At 38.3% G+C, this 22,770-nt stretch overlaps 1 protein-coding gene across 3 annotated transcripts in view; it reads left to right on the forward strand.

Annotated features, from left to right (window-relative positions):
• Positions 1-22,770, forward strand: part of ST7L (suppression of tumorigenicity 7 like) — a 149,510-nt gene that overhangs the window by 66,892 nt on the left and 59,848 nt on the right. For 2 of the 3 annotated variants that reach the window (XM_066352860.1, XM_066352862.1), the window contains exons 12-14: positions 8,694-8,844; positions 12,413-12,505; positions 18,583-19,091. In XM_066352860.1, the coding sequence (XP_066208957.1) occupies positions 8,694-8,844; positions 12,413-12,505; positions 18,583-18,761 (423 nt within the window). In that variant the 3' untranslated portion in view covers positions 18,762-19,091. Of the gene's footprint in view, positions 1-8,693; positions 8,845-12,412; positions 12,506-18,582; positions 19,092-22,770 lie in introns of those variants that run through there. The other variant, XM_066352861.1, reaches the window with a different exon arrangement.

Consider the following 22,770-nt stretch of genomic DNA (forward strand, 5'->3'; position numbering starts at 1 on the left):
TATAAAGATCAAAGCAATTCAAAATTAAAGTGAAGTTGAATATAAGCATAGGTATGGCTTTAGAGTTATAAAAGAAACCATCAGACCAGACATCATTATGTTCTTTTAACTATAGCTTACAAAGTAGTTTTAATTTTTTATATTTTTAGTGAAAAGCAAGAGGCATGAGCAGTTGAGTACATTATCTGTAGTTTAATACTAGTTAAAATTATCCCAAGCAATTTCTGATTTATTCCAGATATGACAATAAGGTGATTTAAAGGTAATATGGAAGGTCCTGTAGCACTTACTGGGTATCAGCCTTGATTTATTTCTTCCACTATATTTTATTTATGGATAATTTCTAAATCCGTATCTGTTAACCCTGGTTTCCTCCTTTATACACTTGCATTTCTATCTAGTTATGGACATTTTTTTTTTTTTTTACATAGGCAGAGATAGACAGGGACAGACAGACAGGAACAGAGAGAGAGATGAGAAGCATCAATCATTAGTTTTTCGTTGCGCGTTGCGACTTCTTAGTTGTTCATTGATTGCTTTCTCATATGTGCCTTGACCGTGGGCCTTCAGCAGACCGAGTAACCCCTTGCTGGAGCCAGCGACCTTGGGTCCAAGCTGGTGAGCTTTTTGCTCAAGCCAGATGAGCCCGCGCTCAAGCTGGTGACCTCGGGGTCTCGAACTTGGGTCCTTCCGCATCCCAGTCCGACGCTGTATCCACTGCGCCACCACCTGGTCAGGCTAGTTATGGACATTTTTAACTAGGTGTGTATTAGGTACTTCAGACACTTTAATGTGTCTCAAGCTGAAATTTTAAAAATTTAAGTCTTTTCTTTAACTTGTCTGTCCTTCCTTAATTAGATATTCTGATTTATGACTTCATTATCCTCTTTCCCTCATTAACCTTTACTCCTGCCCTTTCCAAATTACCAGCTTGGATTACAACCCTTTGAAACCTCTCTCAGATCTAGCCACCTACTCCAGCCCCAGGTCCCCGTCCTGCACCTTCACTACCAGTCTTTAAAAAATGATTATTGTCGGCCCTGGCCAGTTGGCTCAGTGGTAGAGCGTCGGCCTGGCATGCATAAGTCCGAGGTTCAATTCCCGGCCAGGGCACACAGGAGAAGCGCCCATCTGCTTCTCCACCCCTCCCCCTTTCCTTCCTCTCTGTCTCTCTCTTCCCCTCCCGCAGCTAAGGCTCCATTGGAGCAAAGATGGCCCAGGCGCTGGGGATGGCTCTGTGGCCTCTGCCTCAGGCACTAGAGTGGCTCTGGTCGCAACATAGCCACGCCCAGGATGGGCAGAGCATCACCCCCTGGTGGGCAGAGCATCGCCCCTGGTGGGCGTGCCCGGTGGATCCCGGTCGGGCGCATGTGGGAGTCTGTCTGACTGTTTCTCCCCGTTTCCAGCTTCAGAAAAATACAAAAAAAAAAAAAAAAAGATTATTGTTATTTTATTTTATTTTTACAGAGACAGAGAGAGAGTCAGAGAGAGGGATAGATAGGGACAGACAGACAGGAATGGAGAGAGATGAGAAGCATCAATCATTAGTTTTTCGTTGCGAGACCTTAGTTGTTCATTGATTGCTTTCTCCTATGTGCCTTGACCGTGGGGTTACAGCAGACCGAGTAACCCCTTGCTCAAGCCAGGGACCTTGGGTCCAAGCTGGTGAGCTTTTGCTCAAACCAGATGAGCCTGCTCTCAAGCTGGTGACCTCGGGGTCTCGAACCTGGGTCCTCTGCATCCCAGTCCAACGCTCTATCCATTGCACCAATGCCTGGTTAGGCGATTATTGTTATTTTAGAAGTAATGAGTACTTTTTACAAACAGTTTGGATCTCTCAAAAGTTTATAAAGTTGCCTGACCAGGTGGTGGTGCAAGGACAGAGCGTCGAAGTAGGATGTGGAGGACCCATGTTAGAGACACTGAGGTCGCCAGTTTGAGCGCGGGCTCATCTGGTTTGAGCAAAGCTCACCAGCTTGGACCCCAGGTCGCTGGCTCCAGCAAGGGGTTACTCGGTCTGCTGAAGGTCCACGGTCAAGGCACATATGAGAAAGCAATCAATGAACAACTAAGGTTCTCAACGAAAAACTGATGATTGATGCTTCTCATCTCTCTCCTTCGTGTCTGTCTGTCCCTATCTATCCCTCTCTCTGACTCTCTCTCTGTCTCTGTAAAAAAAAAAAAAAAGTTTATAAAGTAAATTTTCCCTTGTTTTTTCGCTCCCAACTCTACTTTCTCAAGTAACCACTGTTTGTGTTTGGTTTAGTTATTGCCAGACATTTTCTGTGCATTTCTAATCATATAGATGTGTTTACTATCTCTTTCTTGGACTGTTAAGACAAATTCCTCACTGGTCTCCCTGCCATCAACCCCTCTCCACTCTGGTTACTGGCCAAAATTATCTGCCTCAATAGTAAATCTTACTCTGCTGAGAGAGCTCTGCTTGTTCCCTGTCACCTGTAAGATAAAGACCGTCCCTTAGTATTGCAGATATAGAAGCCCTGCACAGCCTTCCTCCTTGCAATGTCTGCCTTGTTCTTTAATCGCCAGCATCACTGCTTCCTGGATGGGCCACATCTCATCGTATCTCCCTAACTTGGTACCTGTGCTCCGTCTCTTCTCTGCCTGTCAAGTTTCTGCTCATTCTTCGGGACCCTGCTTGTCCGTTGCCTCCTTCATATAAAAGTGTCTTTTCCAGGCAGAGATAATGGCTCTTTCTTCTCTGTTCCTTCAGTACCTTAATCATATCTTTTCTTCTTCTTTTTGGTCTTTTTTTATGTTTCTCCCTTGGTTCCCAGTAAGCTTTTTAAAAAGCACTACTGGCTTACTCATCATTTTATGTCTGATATTCTGCCTAGCATATAATAGGCATTCAATAAGTGTTTGGTAAATAGACATGTCTTTAGTTTGGATCTGCATTGCAATAAAGGCCTACCTAAGTTAAAGAAAGTAAAATTTTGGACCCTATTATTTTGGGGAATTTTTAAGCCATTTTACTTATTTTTATGAGTTTTGACTTTTTATATTACTATTTTTGTAAATTTACATGTAAAATTTATGTATCATATATATTTTACTTTACTATTTTTGTTTTGCTTACTTATATCATTTTTGACCTTTTAAGGATGGTAGTACAATTCTAACATGAGCTTATTTTTCAACTTATATTATAAAATAACTCAGCTTTTAATGGAATACCATACAGCAATTAAAAATGAGTTAGACCTATATAGAGACAAGAAGAAATGTATTCTTAGATGTTTTGTGGCCCTGGCCGGTTGGCTCAGCGGTAGAGCGTCGGCCTAGCGTGCAGAGGACCCGGGTTCGATTCCCGGCCAGGGCACACAGGAGAAGCGCCCATTTGCTTCTCCACCCCTCCGCCGCACTTTCCTCTCTGTCTCTCTCTTCCCCTCCCGCAGCCAAGGCTCCATTGGAGCAAAGATGGCCCGGGCGCTGGGGATGGCTCTGTGGCCTCTGCCTCAGGCGCTAGAGTGGCTCTGGTCGCAACATGGCGACGCCCAGGATGGGCAGAGCATCGCCCCCTGGTGGGCAGAGCGTCGCCCCTGGTGGGCGCATGTGGGAGTCTGTCTGACTGTCTCTCCCTGTTTCCAGCTTCAGAAAAATGAAAAAAAAAAAAAAGATGTTTTGTGGAGTAAAAAGTGAGTTACTTAACAGTTTGATCCTATTTTTAAGAAAAACAGTATTTTGTACTTAAAGAAATCCTGACAAACATAAATCAGATTATCTTCATTTTCTTTATTCTTTTATTCTCCAACCTTGTAATATATATATTATTTTTCTACTGTGTAACTCTGCAGTGTTCGCATTTTTTGTAAGTAGAAAAAAAGACCAAGGCAAAATAAAACCAACCACCCTACAGTTTTTAACCTTTCATATTCTTCTTCATAGGAAAGTGAAGTTTAGGTGGTAGGATATTTTTTATTTTGTTTAGTTTTTAGTTAGCCCCAAAATTTAGAAGTTTTCTTTAAGTAGAAACAAATATAAGTATGAGTTTGAAGACAGTTTAGCTACAAATATCGGATCAGGTCAGTTTCAGTATGTTAATGTCTGCTTCGGGCAGTAGAATGGGAAGGATATACTATAGTTTCTATTGTGTGGTATTTACAGCTTATGCCGGGTAGCAGAAATTCCTGAGTAGCAGTTTGTGAAGAAGATAAATAAGTATTATCCTATAACTACCTTCTTTAAATACATTTTCCTTGAGTTGAAAAATTTCCCTAAATTTTGAGGGTGAAATTTTATTTTAGTGCCTTATAAGAAATTGAAAAATAGTCAAATTGGAAAGGACATTTAGTAATAGGGAAGATGTGACAGTAAAAAATAAGGTAGCATAGGAAGATTTTTAAAAATTATTAAATAGCAAAGTTTTTTAACCTTTATTTTTTTAAATTTATTCATTTTAGAGAGGAGGGGGGGAGAGAGAGAGAGAGAGAGAGAGAGAGAAAGGGGAGGAGCAGGAAGCATCAACTCCCATATGTGCCTTGACCAGGCAAGCCAGGGTTTTGAACCGGCAACCTCAGTGTTTCCAGGTTGACGCTTTATCCACTGCGCGTTTTTTAACCTTTAAAAAAAGAATTTTTTTTTTACTGATTGATTCTAGAGAGACAGAGAGAGGGAGAGAGATGGGGGTGGGAGGGAACATTCATTTGTGGTTCCACTTAGCTGTGTGCTCATTGGGCGCTTCCCTGTGTGAGTGCTGACCAGGGATCGGACCTGCAGCGTTGGTATCTAGGGACAACACTAATCGACTGAGCTAACCAGTGAGGGCAAGATTATTTTTTTAAGACTTTATGTATTGATTTTACAGAGAGAGAAGGTGGAGGGGGACAAGAAGTATCAACTCATAGTTGCTTCACTTTAGTTGTTCATTGATTGCTTGTCGTGTGTGCCTTGATTGGGCAAGCCCAGAGTTTTGAACCCACAACCTCCATGTTCCAGGTCGATGCTCTATCCACTTCACCACCACAGGCCAGGCACAAGATTTTTAAATATAAGCTCCTGAAGTATCATTTCCTAATAAGCATACCATGTGTGTTTGATTACTCTCTGAATTGTCACTTATATTATTAAACAGTGAAAATATAGATGTATAGTTGCCATTCAAAAAATATTTTCTTGACATATTAAGTTGGCATTTTCTATAAGTTTTATTGAATAATTGTTAACTGAATATCTTTGCTTACCATTTGCTAAAGATAGGGTTAATTTAAAGCTTCAGGTTGTAAAACTCATTGAAAATAATTGGGGATATTTTGTCTCTTCTATCTGTAAAATGAGGCAGAATTTTAATAGAAATAAGTTGGTTGAAGTATTAAAAGTTTCTTCTGAAAATGAGGTACTCTTTTTTTATGATGGAGATTTTGCTGTGATTGCTACTTTTTTTCTTCTTCCTACTGAAGAAGCTCTTCGTGCACTTGCAAAGAGCATAAGGAGTCATGTCAGAGGTCAGTTATTTGAGTCCATTTTCCCACAGCTGCCTGGTGCGAGTGATCTTTTACTGTGTTTTAAAAAAATGGTCAAGGATTAGAGAGGATTAGAAAGAATATTACCCTCCTGAATATAGGCCCAAGGCACTAAGGGGGGAAAACCCAACCAGGCAGCAAATGGGCTTTGCTTGACCAAGACACAACCTCTGCTGCATTCCTTTAAGAAACTGAATGGGAAATGTTAAGTCCCCAAACTGGATTAGTAAATAATCTCATAGCTTGTGACATCTGCTAAAATAAATCGATGAGCAGGTTGCATTCTTACACTTTGAGGAGAGAGCCAGATACATCAAGACTAACAGTAAATTTTCTTTTCTTTTTTATTTCAACTTTATTGAGGTATAGGAGTAAGAGTCATTAAAGGTAGGCATTAAGCTCAGTAAGTGTTGGAAATACACTTTTCATAAGAAAAATTTTAGAAATGTTAATCCAATATATACATATATATTAATAACCTAAGGCTTAAATTTTGAAACCATTACACTTAATTTTGTTTTTAAGATTCATCCTGATTGTAGCAGTTTTACAAAGTATTTTTCGCAAATTCCACTATTTATGTTATCTCATTAGTTTGTATAACAATATGAGGAACTTAAAATTTGAAATGTGAGACTATATCTTTTGAGACACCTCCAGAATGTTTCTCTTTTTATATTTTATAAAAAGTTATGTGGTTTGGACCTTGTGACAAATTGATATCAAATTATTTAGAATGAAAAGAGATATTTCAAACCTATTTTAGTGTTTGCAGGAAGTATTTGGCTAACTAAAATTTTTAAAAGATTTTTTTAAGTTGACTACTTTAATAGTACAGATGATGTACAAGTGATTAATTTTGCATCTTCATGTAATTAGTACATTTGATTAGTGTAATAACTAATTATGCTGCTTTTGTTATGGATTATAATATTAAGGCAAGTATTTTCTTCAAGAATTTCAGATAGAATTTAATTTCATCTGTGAATAAGAATTGATAGGCTATAGCTTCTTTAATAAGCACACTCACTAATCCCTTAAATGCATCTTGTTCTCTTGGCTCAGTGCCTCAAGTTGGCCCTGTACTTTGAATCTGTCCTCCTATTCTTTTCTCCACCCAACCCCCAATCTGCTCATCCACATTCCATCCATCTTTATATATCAGCTCAAATCCTAAATTCCATCAAGAGGTTTATTTTCAGCCCCTTAAGCAGAATTAATACCTTACAAACAGAATTACCATATGACCCAGCAATTCCAATCCTAGGTATATACCAAAGAAGAATGAAAACAGATGTTTATGTAAAAACTGGTACATGATGTTTTTTGAAGTATTATTCAAATAGCCCAAAGGTGAAAACTAACAAATATCCATCAAATGGTGAATGGATAAACTAATTTATTATATTCATACAATGACATATTATCTAGTCACAAAAAGGAACGAGGTACTGATTCTTGCTGCAACATGGATATACCTTGAGAACATTTTGTTAAGTGAAAGAAACTAATTCCAGCCTGACCAGGTGGTGGCGCAGTGGATAGAGCATCGACCTGGGAAGCTGAGAACCCAGGTTCTAAACACTAAGGTCACCAAAGGGTGGTCTCATCCAGTTTGTGAGCGGGCTCACCAGCTTGAGCATGGGGTCGCTGACTTGAGCATGGGATCATAGACATGACCTGTAGTTGGTGGCTTGAGCCTAAAGGTCCCTGGCTTGAGCAAGGGGTCACTAGGTTGGCTGGAACCCCCCCAAAATCCCACCTCAGTCTAAGCACGTTTGAGAAGCAAGAAATGAACAACTAAGTGCTACAACTGCGAGTTGATGCTTCTAATCTCTTCCTACCTGTCCCTCTCTCTCACGCTAAAATAAAAAAACCAACCCCCCCCCAAAACTCCAAAAGGCCGTATATTGCATGATTCTGTTTGTATGAAATATCCAGAATAGGCAAATCTATGGGGACAAAAAGTAGCTTATTGATTGCTCAGGGTTTAGGGGGATGGTGGAGTAGAGAGTGATAACTAAAGAATACAAGGGTTCCCTTTTGAGGTGATGGAAATGTTTTAAAGTGACTGGTGATGGTTGCACGTATCTGTGAGTGTACTGAAAACCACTGAATTGTGTATTTTAAATGGGTGAATTGTAAAGTATGTAAATTATATCTCAATAAAGCTTTTATAAAAAAAGCTAAATTTAAAAAAATTAGTACTTCCTGTTCATATTCCTATATACCGTATTTATCACTCCATAAGACGCACCTGACCATAAGACACACCTAGGTTGTAAGGAGGAAAATAAGAAAAAAAATATTCTGAACCAAATGGTATGTTAAAATGTTTAATAAAATACTGTATTTTTTGCTCCATAAGACACTTGGGCATTTTCCCCTCCACTCTTTGGGGGAAAAAAAGTGTGTCTTATGGAGCAAAAAATACGGTACATTGTTTATTCTCTAATAAAACACTTAGCATAGTCTGGTTATAATTTTTTTTAAAGTTTACTTTATTGATTTTAGAGAGGAGAGAGAGAGAGAGAGAGAGAGAGAGAGAGAGAGACAGGAACATTGATCTGTTCCTGTATGTGCCCTGACCAGGGATCAAACCGACAACCTCTGTGCTTCAGCACTGATGTTAACCAACCGAGCTATCCAGTCAGGGCATATAATTATTAACATAAGAAATCTATCTTTCTCATTTCATTAGGATGCTCCAAAAAAAAATAGTGTTTTTTGGTATTGCCTAACAGGCAAGTACTTTGCTCTCAGTAAATATTAATGTAATTGAACTTCTTCACCTGGACAATGGAAATGAGAAAAAATAATTGAATGTTGCCACAGTGTTGTTTCAAAACAGTATAATTTTTACACTTAATTAGTTTTTAGAAAAATAAATATTTGCTCTCCCATATTTCCTTAGCTTCAGTTTCCATTTTGCATTTAGCAATGTCATATATAAGCCATTATCACCATAGTTTTTACCTACAGGAACTATTCCAGTCCTTGAAATTTGCATATAAAGTATTTTATGCACATTTATCAATAGGACCTTAATGATTTCAACTAGCTTAATGTTTGTCTGTTTTTTTAAAAAATAAAATTGACTTTAAAAATTGAATTTACATTTTTATAAAGGTTTAAATTTAACATAATTTAAATTTCTTTTTTTTCTGTGGTGTGTCTATGTGTGTGTGTGTGTGTGTGTTATTTTTCTAGTATTTACTGGAGATGAAAAGTCTCATTTTACCTCCAGAGCACATTCTGAAGCGGGGTGACAGTGAAGCAATCGCCTACGCTTTCTTTCATCTCCAGCACTGGAAGCGCATTGAAGGCGCCCTCAGTCTGCTGCAGTGTACGTGGGAAGGCAGTAAGTACTGTCCAAGCCCAGCCCTCAGCTCTGCGCAAGCGTTGCATTCACAGGCAGTCTTGTTAAATTAGATTGTCTGAGTGTCCGTAAGCATTTCTTGCTCAGATTGGTTTCCGTGTGAACTCAGAGGTGTTAGATTTGATTTATTGATAGAAGAGATGTTTAATGGACTTATATTGATGCCACATTTAGGAAAAGCAGAATGACAAACTGATGGCATTTTGTCATATGTTCGTTTAAATGACATACTTGTAAGAAAAGGAAATAATAACTCATATTCTTTGGTTTATAAGCCATTTAATGTGATTGAGCTATTCTAATATTTATAAAATTGGACTGTTTTATTTTCATATGTGTATAACATGAAACTATTTTCATTAACTAATATCAACTTTATTCTTAAAATTTTTTAATGTGATACATCTCACATAAAATTGACGGGTTTAGTTGTATTAAAATAGACAATTCAGTGGCATTATGTACAGTCACATTGTTGCACAGCTATCACCATCATTCATCCCCAAAGAAGATACATAAATGGCATACATGAAGATACATACATGAAGTTTCATGATCCCAAACTGAAATTCTATAAACATTAAACAATAACTCCCCATTCTTCCCTTCTCCTTAAACCCTGGCAATAACTCCCCTTTCTGTCTCTCTGAGTTTGACTACTTTAGGTATCTCATATAGTAGAATCATTCAATATTTGTCCTTTTATATTGGGCTTATTTTACTTAGCATAATGCTATATAGCATGTGTCAGAATTTCATTCCTTTTTAAGGTTGCCCCATTATATTTGTATATACAACATTTTATTTATGCATTTAAGTTGCTTCCACCTTTTGATATTGTGAATAATCCAGCTTTGAACATGGGTGTACACATATGTGTTCAGGCTTGTGTTTTCAATTATTTTGGGTGTGGACTCAAAGAGGACTTTCTGGATCATGTAATCCCTATGTTTAATTTTTCGAGCACCCACCATGCTGTTTTCTATAGCAGTTGCACCTTTTCTATTCCACTAGCAATGCATAAGTGTTAACTCTATGTCCTCATCAAATTTGTTATTTTCAGGTTTTTTTAATATAATAGCCATTCCAATGGGTGTGAAGTGATATCTAATGGTGATTTTTATTTGTGTGTTCCTAATATTAGTGACATTGGACATCTCTTAATTTACCTATTGGCCATTTATGTATCTTCTTTGCAGAACTGGTCTGTTTTTCAACTCACTACCATATCTCTTATTTGTAACTTCTTAAAATCACTAAAAAAATTAAGTTTAATTAAAATTATTTTATTAGTTGATTCTTATAATAATTCTTATTGAAAATACACCTCTGCTATCAACAAAAATTCAACAATAAATTCAGTGCTCATTCACTAAAATTGGTTAGCCCCCTCAAGTTCCCAAAGTTTGCACTAAGGCATGTTGGAGGCATTGCAGCAAATTCACAAGAGTGGCACAGGATATTTTAAATTTTCAGTGGAAATACAGCAGTATCATTTATGTCAGAAACAATTAAACTATTATTCTAGATAGCTCATGGTTCCATAATTGGATGGCTCTCCAGTCTCTATTTCTTTCTGTGTCATAGCTTTGCATATCTGCGGTTTTGTTAGTTGCTGTGATTAGAAAAAGTACCACACAAAAATCAGTGTAGAACAGGAAATGAGGCTAGTTCTATCCAGTCTCATTCCAAGGTTTGAGAAGTTGTGGAGTGCTCGACAGACTCATACATCCCATTAGTAAGAAATGAGGGTTATTAGAAATGAAATAATATTTTTTTCTTTTCATGTATGTGCATTATTTTCAGATCACTGATAAATTGTTAGAACGCAAACTTTCAACAATGTTTGAACCCACTACCTATTAAGTGGAATTGTTAGATATTCTTTTTGCCTACGGGCATCAGAGAAATTCCAGAGACAAGGAGGACAGACACCATGTGTTCTTGAAACAAGAAAATTTAAGTACCTTTGCCTTAACCATTTTCTAAGGGTCAGACACTGTGCTTGACACTGACAATATGCAGATTGGTGAAACTGAGACAACTGAAACTGAGGAGCTGAATGTCTTTGGGTTATTAGACTTTATTTTCCTCTTTCTCCGAGTAGTCTATAAGCTCCTCAAAGCCAGGTATTTTATCTCATTCACCTTGTATGTGTCTTCAATGCCTAACATTCTGCTTGGCATATAGGAGGTTTTCAATCAGTATATGCCTTATACTGTATATAATGAATAGTCATCCTAATGCATAATTTCCTAGTGTTATCACTGATTTGCTCTGGGACTTTGGACAAATCACTACTTTTTATTGTGCCAAAACAAAATCCATGTTTTAATAAAAATTTATAGAGTCAAGCACTAGAGGAGAAGCAAAATCTTTATCACAGTTATTTTTTGTTTTGTTTGTTTTGTATTTTTCCGAAGTTAGAAGCAGGGAGACAGACAGACTCCCGTATGTGCCTGACCAGGATCCACCCGGCATGCCCACTAGGGGGCGATGCTGCACCCATCTGAGGCGTTGCTTTGTTGCAGCCGGAGCCATTCTAGCGCCTGAGGTGGAGGCCATGGATGCGTCCTCACCACCCGGCCAACTTTGCTCCAATGGAGCCTTGGCTGCAGGAGGGGAAGAGAGAGATAGAAAGGTAGAGAAGAAGGCAGAGAGGAAGGAGAGGGGAAGGGTGGAGAAGCAGATGAGTGCTTTTCCTGTGTGCCCTGGCTGGTAATAGAACCTGGGACTTCCACACGCTGGGCCCACACCCTATTGGCTGAGCCAATTGGCCAGGGCCTATCACAGTTTTGATAGATACTTAGCTAGTTGAGTAGATCAATAAGAATTCCTTCTTTAAGCAGTCTACAAGAGTTGGTGACAGTCTAGATCAGGGATGGGGTAAACTTTTTCTGTATAAAGCCAGATGGTAAATATTTCGTCTTTGCAGGCCATAGTCTTTGTCACAACTACCCAACTCTTGTAGCATGAAAGTAACCTTGCATGATATATAAATGAACAAGCATGGCTGCACTCTAATACATTTCCCCCCACACACAAACAGATACTGGGACAGGCCTGGCCAAAGAGTTATATATTTATACTTTAGTGACTCCAATCTAAATTAAGCTCGGCTCATAGGAAACTTTGGTGACATCTCATATGTGAAGTTAGGAGCCATTGAGAACTCTAGTTGCCAACAGTATGGCCACAACAGTTATACATGTTGCAATTTTGTGAAGATTACTATAGAAGTGGAATTATGCCTAGAGAGTCTATTGTGTTTGTAACGAGGAGACTGAGACAAGAAGGACTCAGCCAGTCATATGCAGTGCCCCTGGTAGTTTTATTCCAGCCTAACCAGTCACTATTCTCTAAATAAGCCTTGTTCTTCCTTTAAGTTATTCCTTTGCTTACCCTGTTTCTTTCATCAAAAATGTGTCTCCAGAAAAAAAAGAAAATGTTATGTGAAAATTTTATAAAAAGTCTTAAAATAGCTTTGATATGTAGTATAAGATGAAAACGAGTCTGATTTGAACATCAACATATGTGTTTTTTTTCTCAGCTTTTAGAATGATTCCATATCCATTAGAGAAAGGCCATCTATTTTACCCTTATCCCAGCTGCACAGAGACTGCTGATAGAGAACTATTACCTAGTAAGTAAATATTCTAGTTTTCCTAAACTTAACAGTAGTTGTGTGATTGTTTTTCAAAATATTCTTCCGTTTTCAAAGTACCTTTGGTTGAAATTCAAGATACTGCTTAAATACTATTTTAGCCATTTCTTGGATATACCTGCATAACACAATTCATTTCCAAACATGTGCTAAATGCAATGAAGGACACAAGGATTAAAGATACTAAAAAGAGCCGGCAGCTTACAAATATTGAAGAAGGAAATAATACTGATACTTTACAAACTTTTTAGAAAATAAAGGAGTAAACACTCTTCATCTCATTCTATGATACCAATATTACCCTGATACCAAATTCAGACGAAATCATTACAAAGGAAAGAAAACTACAGAACATTTTCCCCAATGAATATAGGCATAAGTATTGTCAACCAAATTTTAGCAAACAATCCAGCAACATATAAAAAGGATTGTACTTCATGACCAAGAGGGCTTTTCCTCACAATTGTAAGGTTGGTTTAATATCTGAAAATGTAATGCACCATATTTATAGAATAAAGGACAATAGATGCAAAAAAAAGTATTTGACACGAATCTAACACCCACTCATGATAAAAGTTCTGAAGAAACTAGGAATAAAAAGGAACTTTCTGAGTCCCATAAAAAGCATCTGTGAAAAGCCCACAGCTAACACCATACTTAATAGTGAAGGACTGAATGCTTTCTCCGTATGATCAGGAATAAGGCAAGGATGTCTGCTCTCACCACTTCCTCTCAGTGTGGTACTGATGGGTCTAGTCAGTGCTGTCAAGCAAGAAAAATAACAGGCATTCATATTGGAAAGGAAGAAGTAAAACTGTCTTTATTCACAGTTGACATGGTTTTCTATGTAGGAAGTTCTAAGAAATTCATTAAAATACTATTAGAACTAATAAACAAGTTCAGCAAGGTTGCCCAATGCAATATTAACACACAAAACTCAATTGTATATTTATATATAATACTAGCAAAGAACAACCCAAAAATGAAATTTCAAATACAATTCCAATTATAGTAGCATCAAAAAGAACAAACAACTTAGGAATAAATTTAACAAAAGAAGGCAAGACTTGTACCCTAAAAACTACCAAATGTTGCTGAGAAAAATTAAAGAAAATCTGAATAACTGTAGGGATATTCCATGTCTATGGAGCAATAGACTCAACGTTATTTATATCAGTGGTCCCCAACCCCCAGGTCGTGGACCGGTACTGGTCCGTGGGCCATTTGGTACCAGTCCGCAGAAGAATGAATAACTTATATTATTTCCCTTTTATTTATATTTAAGTCTGAACAATGTTTTATTTTTAAAAAATGACCAGATTCCTTCTGTTACATCTGTCTAAGACTCACTCTTGATGCTTGTCTTGGTCACGTGATACATTTATCCATCCCACCCTAAAGGCCGGTCCGTGAAAATATTTTCTGACATTAAACTGGTCCGTGGCCCAAAAAAGGTTGAGGACCACTGATTTATATGACATTTCTCTCCAAATTGATCTGTAGGCTCAATACAACTCCTAGCAAAATCCCAGCAGAAATTGACAAGCTGATCCCAGCACTTAGAGAGTAAGGTTAAGGACCCAGAATAGGCAAAATAGTCTTTACAAAGAACGAAGTTGGATGGACTACACTTGCCAATTAAAAAAAAAAGCAGTTGAAAAGTCAGGAGGAGAACAAGCAATATGTAGAGTTATGATGGCTGAGAGTGCTTCATCCTTGCTCCTGCTTTCAGGAACAAGAAGAAAATTCTCAAATGAATAGTCTATATCTTTTGTTTCTGTTCCCTACCATCCACCCAGTTTTTCCCTCTGAGCTGGTAAATTTCTATTTAACTTTCGGGTTTGTTTTTTTTTTAAATCATTTATTGGCCTGAGCAGACGGTGGCACAGTGCATAGAGCATTAGACTGGGATGCAGAGGACCCAGGTTTGAGACTCCAAGATCACTGGCTTGAACACCAGCTCATCTGGCTTGAGCGTGAACTCACCAGCTTACTAGTGTGGGGTTGCCAGCTTGAGCGTGGGATCATAGACATGACCCCATGGTCACTGACTTGAGCTCAGAGGTCGCTGGCTTGAAGCCCAAAGGTTGCTGGCTTCAGCCCAAGGTCACTGGCTTGAGCACGGAGTCACTTGCTCTGCTGAAGCCCCCCCCCCCCCCCCCCCCCCCCCGGTCAAGGCACATATGAGAAAGCAATCAATGAACAACTATGGAGCTGCAAGGAAGAATTGATGCTTCTCATCTCTCTCCCTTCCTGTCTGTCTCTATCTGTCCCTCTCTCTATCTCTTTCTCTGTCAGAAAAAAATAAAAATTTATTTATTGACTTTTAGAGAGAGAGAGACATGAATTTGCGTAGCACTTATTTGTGCATTCACAGGTTGATTCTCATATGTGCCCTGACCAGGGATCATACCTGCAACCTTTGCGTGTTGGACTGACTCTCTAACCAACTTAGCTACCTGGCCAGGGCTGTTTAACTCTCTTTTTTATGATTTAACCAATAAATCTGGAGGTTATAAACACTAGTACCATGTTTCCTTATATGATAGTAACCCATGCCACAGTTTTTACAATTCTTGGGCCATTAGAATTGAAGTCTAGGAAGGAAAGTTGCAATTTTACAAGCATCAAATTTAATGAGCTGGCAAGTTCAAACAGATAGATGAAAATTTAGGCAAGACTGTAGAAGTTGAGTATGCTGATATTTTTCACCCAGAATCTCTTATTTTCTTCCATCTTCTGAGATGTTATCTCTTCTTTGAACTATCCAAGTACCTTGTGTACTTCTTAATCTCCCCCTTCTAGATTTTAAAATTGAAGGCCAGGGTTCCCTTTATTGTCCCTCTGTGTATCTCTATGACATTCACCATAAAAACTAATTTTCAAGAGATATTATTTGAATTAGTCATGTTTATTAATTTATTCTTATAAACATGTCAGGTACATTGTAAGTACTCAATAGAAATGTTATCTATTAGTATCTTTTCTTCCTTATTGTACTCTGAACTCCTACGCTGCTCACAGGTGAATAGAAAGACTGATGAACAATGTATTAAGTGCTAAATGTATGGAATAGACTATAAGGAAGCTGGAATGGGGAGTGCCTAGCTCTCCAAAGTCAGGATGATTTCTAAATCCGACTTGGGTGACTTGAAGAATGGCAAATCCATCACCCAGCAGGAGGAGCAGGTTTGGGAATAGGAGTGGGGGAATCATAAGTTCAGGGTCTGAGTATATTGCATGTGTTACATCTCACCCATATGTACACATATGCATGGTAATTAAAAACGAAATATTTACATACCCTACTTTTCTAGGCAAGAATGAGATTACTAAGGAGAACTCTAGGGTGAGAAGTAAACTAAGGGTGGAACCATGGGGCACAAAAATGTGTGAGGAATGGACTGATAAGTAGTCTGGAAGATTCAGTGAAGGAGTGGTCAGAGAGACAGGACAAGAACCAGAACTAGATATCCTAGAATCCTAAAAACATTTCCAAATGAGGAGGAGTAGCTGAGGTATTAAGTAAGGTACATAATTACTGAGAAGAACTCATTGACTTGGCAATTAGAAGGTCATTGGTGAGAAATTTTATTTTCTTTCCTAGGATGGTGGTAGTAGTAGTTTTTTATATTGTCTTTCCATTTTAACAGAAACAAGGATATTTAAGGCAAAGGAACAAATCTTTAATTAAGGAACATCAGTATTCAAGAATGTATTATATCAGGCTAAGACATTTAGCCTAAAATAATACCCCCCAAATCATTACAAAGGTTTCTTGATGTAAGGCCAACTTTATATAGTAATATGAATAAAGCCAGGGTTATTATCATGTCTTGTCAGAGCTGTAGGCTGTAAGAACAGTGTGCTTCTTGATGAGCTTTGATAATTTCTTTCTTTTTTTAAAAAAGTTTTTATTTATCGATTTTAGACAGAGAAGAGAGAGAGAGAGAAAAGTGGAATATGAGCAGGAAGCATCAATTCATAGTAGTTGCTTCTTGTATGTGCCCTATTAACAGGGCAGGCCTGGGGTTTTGAACTCATGACCTCAGCATTCCAGGTCAGAACTCTGTCCACCACTCCACCACAGATCAGGCAGGCCTTGATTATTTCTAGGGCGCTACTCATTTGCAAATTCCAGGAGATTGAAGAGAAGGACGATGCTGGAGGGGCTTGTTTGATGATATTATGTGTTCTGAGAGTATTTTTTCTGTCTCTGACTGTGGTAGAATGAACACATTTTTAATAATGTGGAGTTCTAATACTCAGGAGTACTTAATATTTTTTGTTTTCAATTCTCCTTCAACCTTGATATGACTTACAGCATTCTGGAATTTGCTTATGAACCTCATAAGTTCAGACTTGAACTATTCCCTTAGTTCACATAGCTATTTAGTTGTCTTTTATGCCTCCTGATAAATTTTTCTCTACAAGCCAGTGATGAAATTTGAACTTTACTTCCAAGGGAGTGTTTCTGTACTAGTCATCCATTATATTGATGTATTAGCTAAACATTGACTGACAAATGAATCTACAGAAAGCAATCCAAAAATAAATAATTAGGTCTCTGCTACAGTATAAAAGTCTCGTATTTTAGGAAATTATTTTACTAATGCTATACAGTTTTCTACCTTATAAAGTGAGCATAATACCATCTATCTCTTAAGATTATTAAAATTTTTTTAAAGTAATATAAATTAAAAGGCACTCTGTAAACCATAAAATACTGTTATTAATTTTGCTGTATTTCACATGATAGCAATTACAGTAACCACTGGTATACATAAGTATTTGTTCCCTGCCTTTGAAAACATCATGGTTTGTTTCTCTTGGTTTGCTGGAAGAAGTTGGTCTCTCATGGTTGAGGGATGGGGCAAAGGGGAATGCTGATTTTGGGGTGCTGAAAGCACAATGTGGTCCACAGCTTCTCATGTTTCTAACCTAAAAAAAAATCACATTTGTTGTGCTTTCACTTTAAACATGACTCAAGGCCTTGGAAATTTTTTGGATTTTTAATGAGTTTGGTTTTGAGTATATACTTTCTGAATATAGTATAAGACATAAAAATTAGCATAAGACATAAAAATATCATGTCTACTGAAGGAAACTTAGGTGTAATATTCTCTGTGAATCATTATGTTTAAAAAACTGAAATTTATAGCTGACCTTGATTCAGCACTGAATTAGTCATCCCTTATTTATGCAGGATATTACATCAGGAATTCCTGGGTTTGTGTCCAGATCTGAGCAGTCAACTTCCTGGACTAATGAAGTCCCAGAATAGCTTTCAGTTCAACAGACATTTATTGAGCACCTACTGTTTGCCAAGCATTGTCATAGGCTCATCTCAGCATTGTTGTTCAAGTATTTTCAAATTTCAAATAAAATATAAGTACTTGAATACTATTGGTAATGAAATTTTCAATTATTAGAAAAAGAATATCAGAGCAAATATTTGAGTGTAGTAAAACAAGACAAGGGACTTCACTTATGTTCAGAATACTGGGTCTTTAGTATTCTAGTTCGATTTTTAAACTTGATGAAATGCCACATATAGGATAACTAGGTAAAATTAGTGGCTGGCGGTTTTGTGAAATCTCCAACCACATGTCTGTCTCTTGATCTCTATACTTGTCTCTGAGCTCCCAAAGAGCAAGAATTATAATAACTCACATTTATTAAGGGCTTACAATGTTCATCATAACAACTCCATGGCAACTAATAGAAGGTCTACCAACTTATTCAAGATCACACAGCCAATAAGTGACAAAGCTCTTTTTCAAAACCACCTCAGCATGACTTTACAATTAATGTTCTTTCCCATGATGCCATCCTGTTCCCAGTCTGCAGCAGTCATCTGGCTCTGAAGAGGTGCTATAGATACTGGACTAAATAATGAATAGCTTTCTTCGACCTTGCCTGGCCAGAGACTTCTTGTTTTTGTTTTTTAATTAATTTCCGTTTTAGTTTTTAAAAAGAGATTTTGTTTGAAAATATTAAAACTGGCTTACACTGTATTCTGAAATAAAATCCACTCTACCTTTTCTCCCTTGTAGCCTTTCATCATGTTTCTGTTTACCCAAAGAAGGAGCTTCCTTTTTTCATCCATTTCACAGCAGGACTGTGTTCTTCTACAGCCATGATAGCTCTTCTCACACACCAGTTCCCTGAAATCATGGGTGTTTTTGCTAAAGCTGTAAGTATGATCTCAAGGACTTGTGTAGAATATTTGTAAAATGCAAGGGACCATCTCTGATGTGTTTGTGCTGAACCAGCTGAGCAGTGGGTGATACTTGTTACAGTGGATTGCAGGAACTGATTTGTAAAGTTGCTGCCATAAATATGTCAAACATAAGTTTTTGGTGATTTGAGCTATATATTTTTTATTTTGTTTGGTTAAAAGTTTAAAGAATACAATGGCATAACTTTATAAAGTTGGTCTTTGTTGATCACTTTTATTGGTAAACATAGCGCTTGTTATTGGCTAAAGAATACTCCAGTTCTTTTAAATTCTTTTTTTTTTTTTTTTTTGGCATTAAAAAAAAATCCCTATTTTATAAACATGCCCTTTGCTTCTTTCATTTAAATGAAATCATTAGTCCTAAGTATTTGCTGAACTTTAAACTGAGGCGTACGATTGAGATGGAGAATAAGTAGGTAAGATGGGACAGCTAGGACATGTGCCCAGGTGCAGAATGTGCATTCTGACCCAGAGGTCTCTCTGTCCCGTAGCTGTGTGTGCTCACTGATCCTCCCCCATCTTGAATGTAGAACCATGGACAGACCTCTGTTTTCATTTTTGCCCTTTAGTTTTGAACTACTTCCCCACTTCCTGACCCATGCCCAGGAAGTCCTTGGAGACTGCTATTAGAGACGGTATCCCATGATTATTTATTTATTCTTTTACATAAACTTTTAAAGTAATAACATTAGCTCAAAGTAAAGTTACCAGAGATAAGTCCCTTTACATCTCTAAGCCTTTTAAAAAATGTGTCTTTCTTGTACATCTTTGCATTTTTACCAGGTAGTAAGAGTTCAGACCCAAAAAGAAAATGATGATTCATTATATTCCCAAATAGAAGAGCACTGAGAACCATAGAAACACTAACCCTTGCTTGGTAATATGATTTCTCTATTTTTCTCTAAATACCTCCATTCTAACTCCCTGTTTCCTCACAATTTCTTTTCTTGCCTTAAGAATAGTTTGTTTTGTGCCTTAAAGATTAGTTGGTTTTCTTCTGGCACCAGCAGTAAAAGCACTGGTTTCCCTTTTTCCCTGAAGGTCAACTGTATAATGTGTTAAGTTGCCACTGGCTGCAGGCCTAGGAGTCTGAGACCACACTTGATCTTGGGTCAAGCTTCAGGAAGAATGGCTTTCCCCTGTTGTCCGGGGATTATAGATATTTGGGCTGGAAACTGACTGTCTTCTTTCAGTGTGAAAAGGAAGCTTGGTGATCCTACCGTAACTGTTGTCTGCAGTGGTGCTGATTGGGAGTGAGTGCATCTCAAACCGAAGTGACCTTACTGTAATCTAGCGTGAAAAAAAATGGACTAGAAAGGCAATCCCATCCATTTAACAACTGGAGAAAATTATGCAGCTTTGTATTTGAGATCATAGGCGAGCAGTGGGAGGAACACTGGGTTTCTCCTGGGCGGTGGGAAAGAGGGGAAACAGCATGAGGAGGGAGACCTGGAATCTGGGGTGGAGGTGTGGCAGTTGTTAGCATGTGCTTCCATGGGCTGTGGGCTAAAATTAATGTGGTGTGGACTCATTGTCTGCTCTGCCCATTGATATTAGTAGTATATAAGTGTCCCTTTACCTAAGAGATCACTGATGCACCAGCAGAGCTTTAAGATTACATATCATAGTCCTAGCCGATAGCTCCATTTGTTAGAGCATTGTCCCAATACACAGAGGTTGCCAGTTTGATTCCTGGTCAGGGCACACACAGGAACAGCTCGATGTTCCTGTCTCTCTCTAAAATCAATCAATCAATAAAAAGGATTACATAACACAAGCTCCTTAGCACTCCTCTAGCAGAGTCTGACAATAAATAATTATTTAAAAAATTTTTTCCAATGACTTGAGAGGAGGGAGGGGGGAGAGAGAGAGAGAAATAGAAGAGAAAGGGGAAGGGAAAGAGAGAGAGAGGGAGAAAGAAGCATCAACTCTTTCCACTTCGTTCTGTTTAGTTGTACGTTCATTGGTTGCTTCTCATACGTGCCCTGACTGGGATCGCACCCTCAACCTCAGCATGCTGGAATGATGCTTGTCTACTGAGCCACCCAGCCAGGGCCGGAAGCTTCTTTTTTAGAGCAAAAGTTATTAATTCACTGTAATTCTAGTTGATGAACAATGAACAGGCATTTATTTACATCTTTTGGTATTTGTGTAGTTGGTATTATGTAGTGTTAAAATGTGCCTGTCAGCAAACTTTTCCAGCCAATCCCTGTGGCCTTCACATGTACATTTTAAGTTTCTAAAAGCTAAGTATTTACTAAAATTATCTGCAAACCAATATTTGGTATGCAGCAGTTCCAAGAGAAGGTTCCATTTAAGAATTAATGGAAAATGATTGTGGTATGGGCAGTCTCCAGCTTATAGACATAATGTATAAATGACTCAACAGCCAGCCAGCCAGGAAGGGAACGAGAGGCTCACATCCTACATCTTCACTATTTGGTAAAGTGTGTTTTCTGCACTGGAAGCATCCCCATCGGTGACCCAAGAGCTTGTTAGAATTGCAGAACCTCAGAATCTGCGTCCAGACCTCTTGAATCTGCATTTTAACAAAATCTACAGTTGATGCTGTACATGCCCATTAAAACGAGAAGCCCCCCCCCCAAGAGAAATTTAGAACACCTGGATAGTGCCACCTTATCAAGGTAGAGAAGGGGCGTCATTGCTGAGTGGTTATGAGCATAGGCTCTGGAGCCAGATTGCTTTTGTTTGAATTCCAGCCCTGACACTTGCTGGCTGTGCATTATGAGGTACATTACTTAACCCTTGCTCCGCTTCATTGTGAAATGAGAATAGTTCTACCGCTCAGTTTCGTGTGTGTGTGTTTGTGTGTATGTATGTATGTGTGTGGGGTGGGGGGTTAAATGAGCTTAAAATATGTCAAGTGTTTAGAACTGTGTCTGCCCATGGTAAAAACTAGGTGAGTGTTAGCTGTTGTGGCCACTGTCATTGTCATCATCATCTCCAAGTGCAGATACAGCGGGAAACCCTACCGCCTTTCCTGTTGAGAAGAGCTGTGTCCTAATAGTAAACTCAAAATGCACTTCCCATGGAGATTGTGTAAGTGGTGGTATAAACATTTAAACAGCATTGTTAGTACTATACTTCTAGTACCATACGTATCTGTGGACCACGGAGGCTGGAGAATGCTTCAAATTCGAGGCATAGCAAGCTGTCTTGTAGAGTAGAACCTATTGGTAAGTTTTCAATAAAGTCAGATATCTGATGGCCAAATAAGTAGGAAAGAATGAATAATTTTCTTTGAAACACACCACTTAGTTAGGCAAAGCAAGTTAAGTAAATTTCCTAAACTTCTTCTGTTGTTACCATTGTCTCTTCCTCATCTAGTATCTTTTTGTATTGGCTCACATGCGAGAGTAAATTCAATTTGAGTTTTTTAAAATGTATTTGTTAACAAAAATTGCTTTTTTTGCAAAGCAAGGCAGTAGGGATTAACGATTTTTAATAATCCTCAGTGTCCCTGACATTTTGGTAAACGGAAGGGCACAGACGGGAGTGGTCCGGGACTTGCGCCCCTGCCCTCCTGTGTGCTGGACAGGGCTGTGGAACAAGCTGCATTTTCGGGGAGGTCGAACTTTTTTTTCTGAATTTTTTCCTGGCTGAGATAAAACTTAGCCTGACATTAGACATAGAGCAATGAAAAAAAATTGCATAAGTCCCTGGAGGTGTGGAATGTGCTGATATTAGAGCTGATGATATTCTCCAATGCCAGAATTCCTGAAAAAGGAAAATTTGCTTTTAAGTGGTAGGTCATTTTCTCACCTGCTTTGAAGCCTGCTGGGTTAAATATGAGAGTTCAAAGTAAGGGTAGCCAGCAAACCCAGAGAACTGGAATCTGATTCTGCTTATCGGAAGGGAGCTTCTCTGCTGAAGGGCAGCCCTGTCCTCGCAGTAGAGAACCGGCCCTCAGCCCCTCGGCCCCTTTGTTTTCTCTGCTGCAAGCACAGCTTGCCTTTCAGCGAGCCGTGGGGGGGCCTTGTCA

This window comes from Saccopteryx leptura, chromosome 11 (genome assembly GCF_036850995.1).
Source record: "Saccopteryx leptura isolate mSacLep1 chromosome 11, mSacLep1_pri_phased_curated, whole genome shotgun sequence".
Classification (NCBI taxonomy): domain Eukaryota; kingdom Metazoa; phylum Chordata; class Mammalia; order Chiroptera; family Emballonuridae; genus Saccopteryx; species Saccopteryx leptura.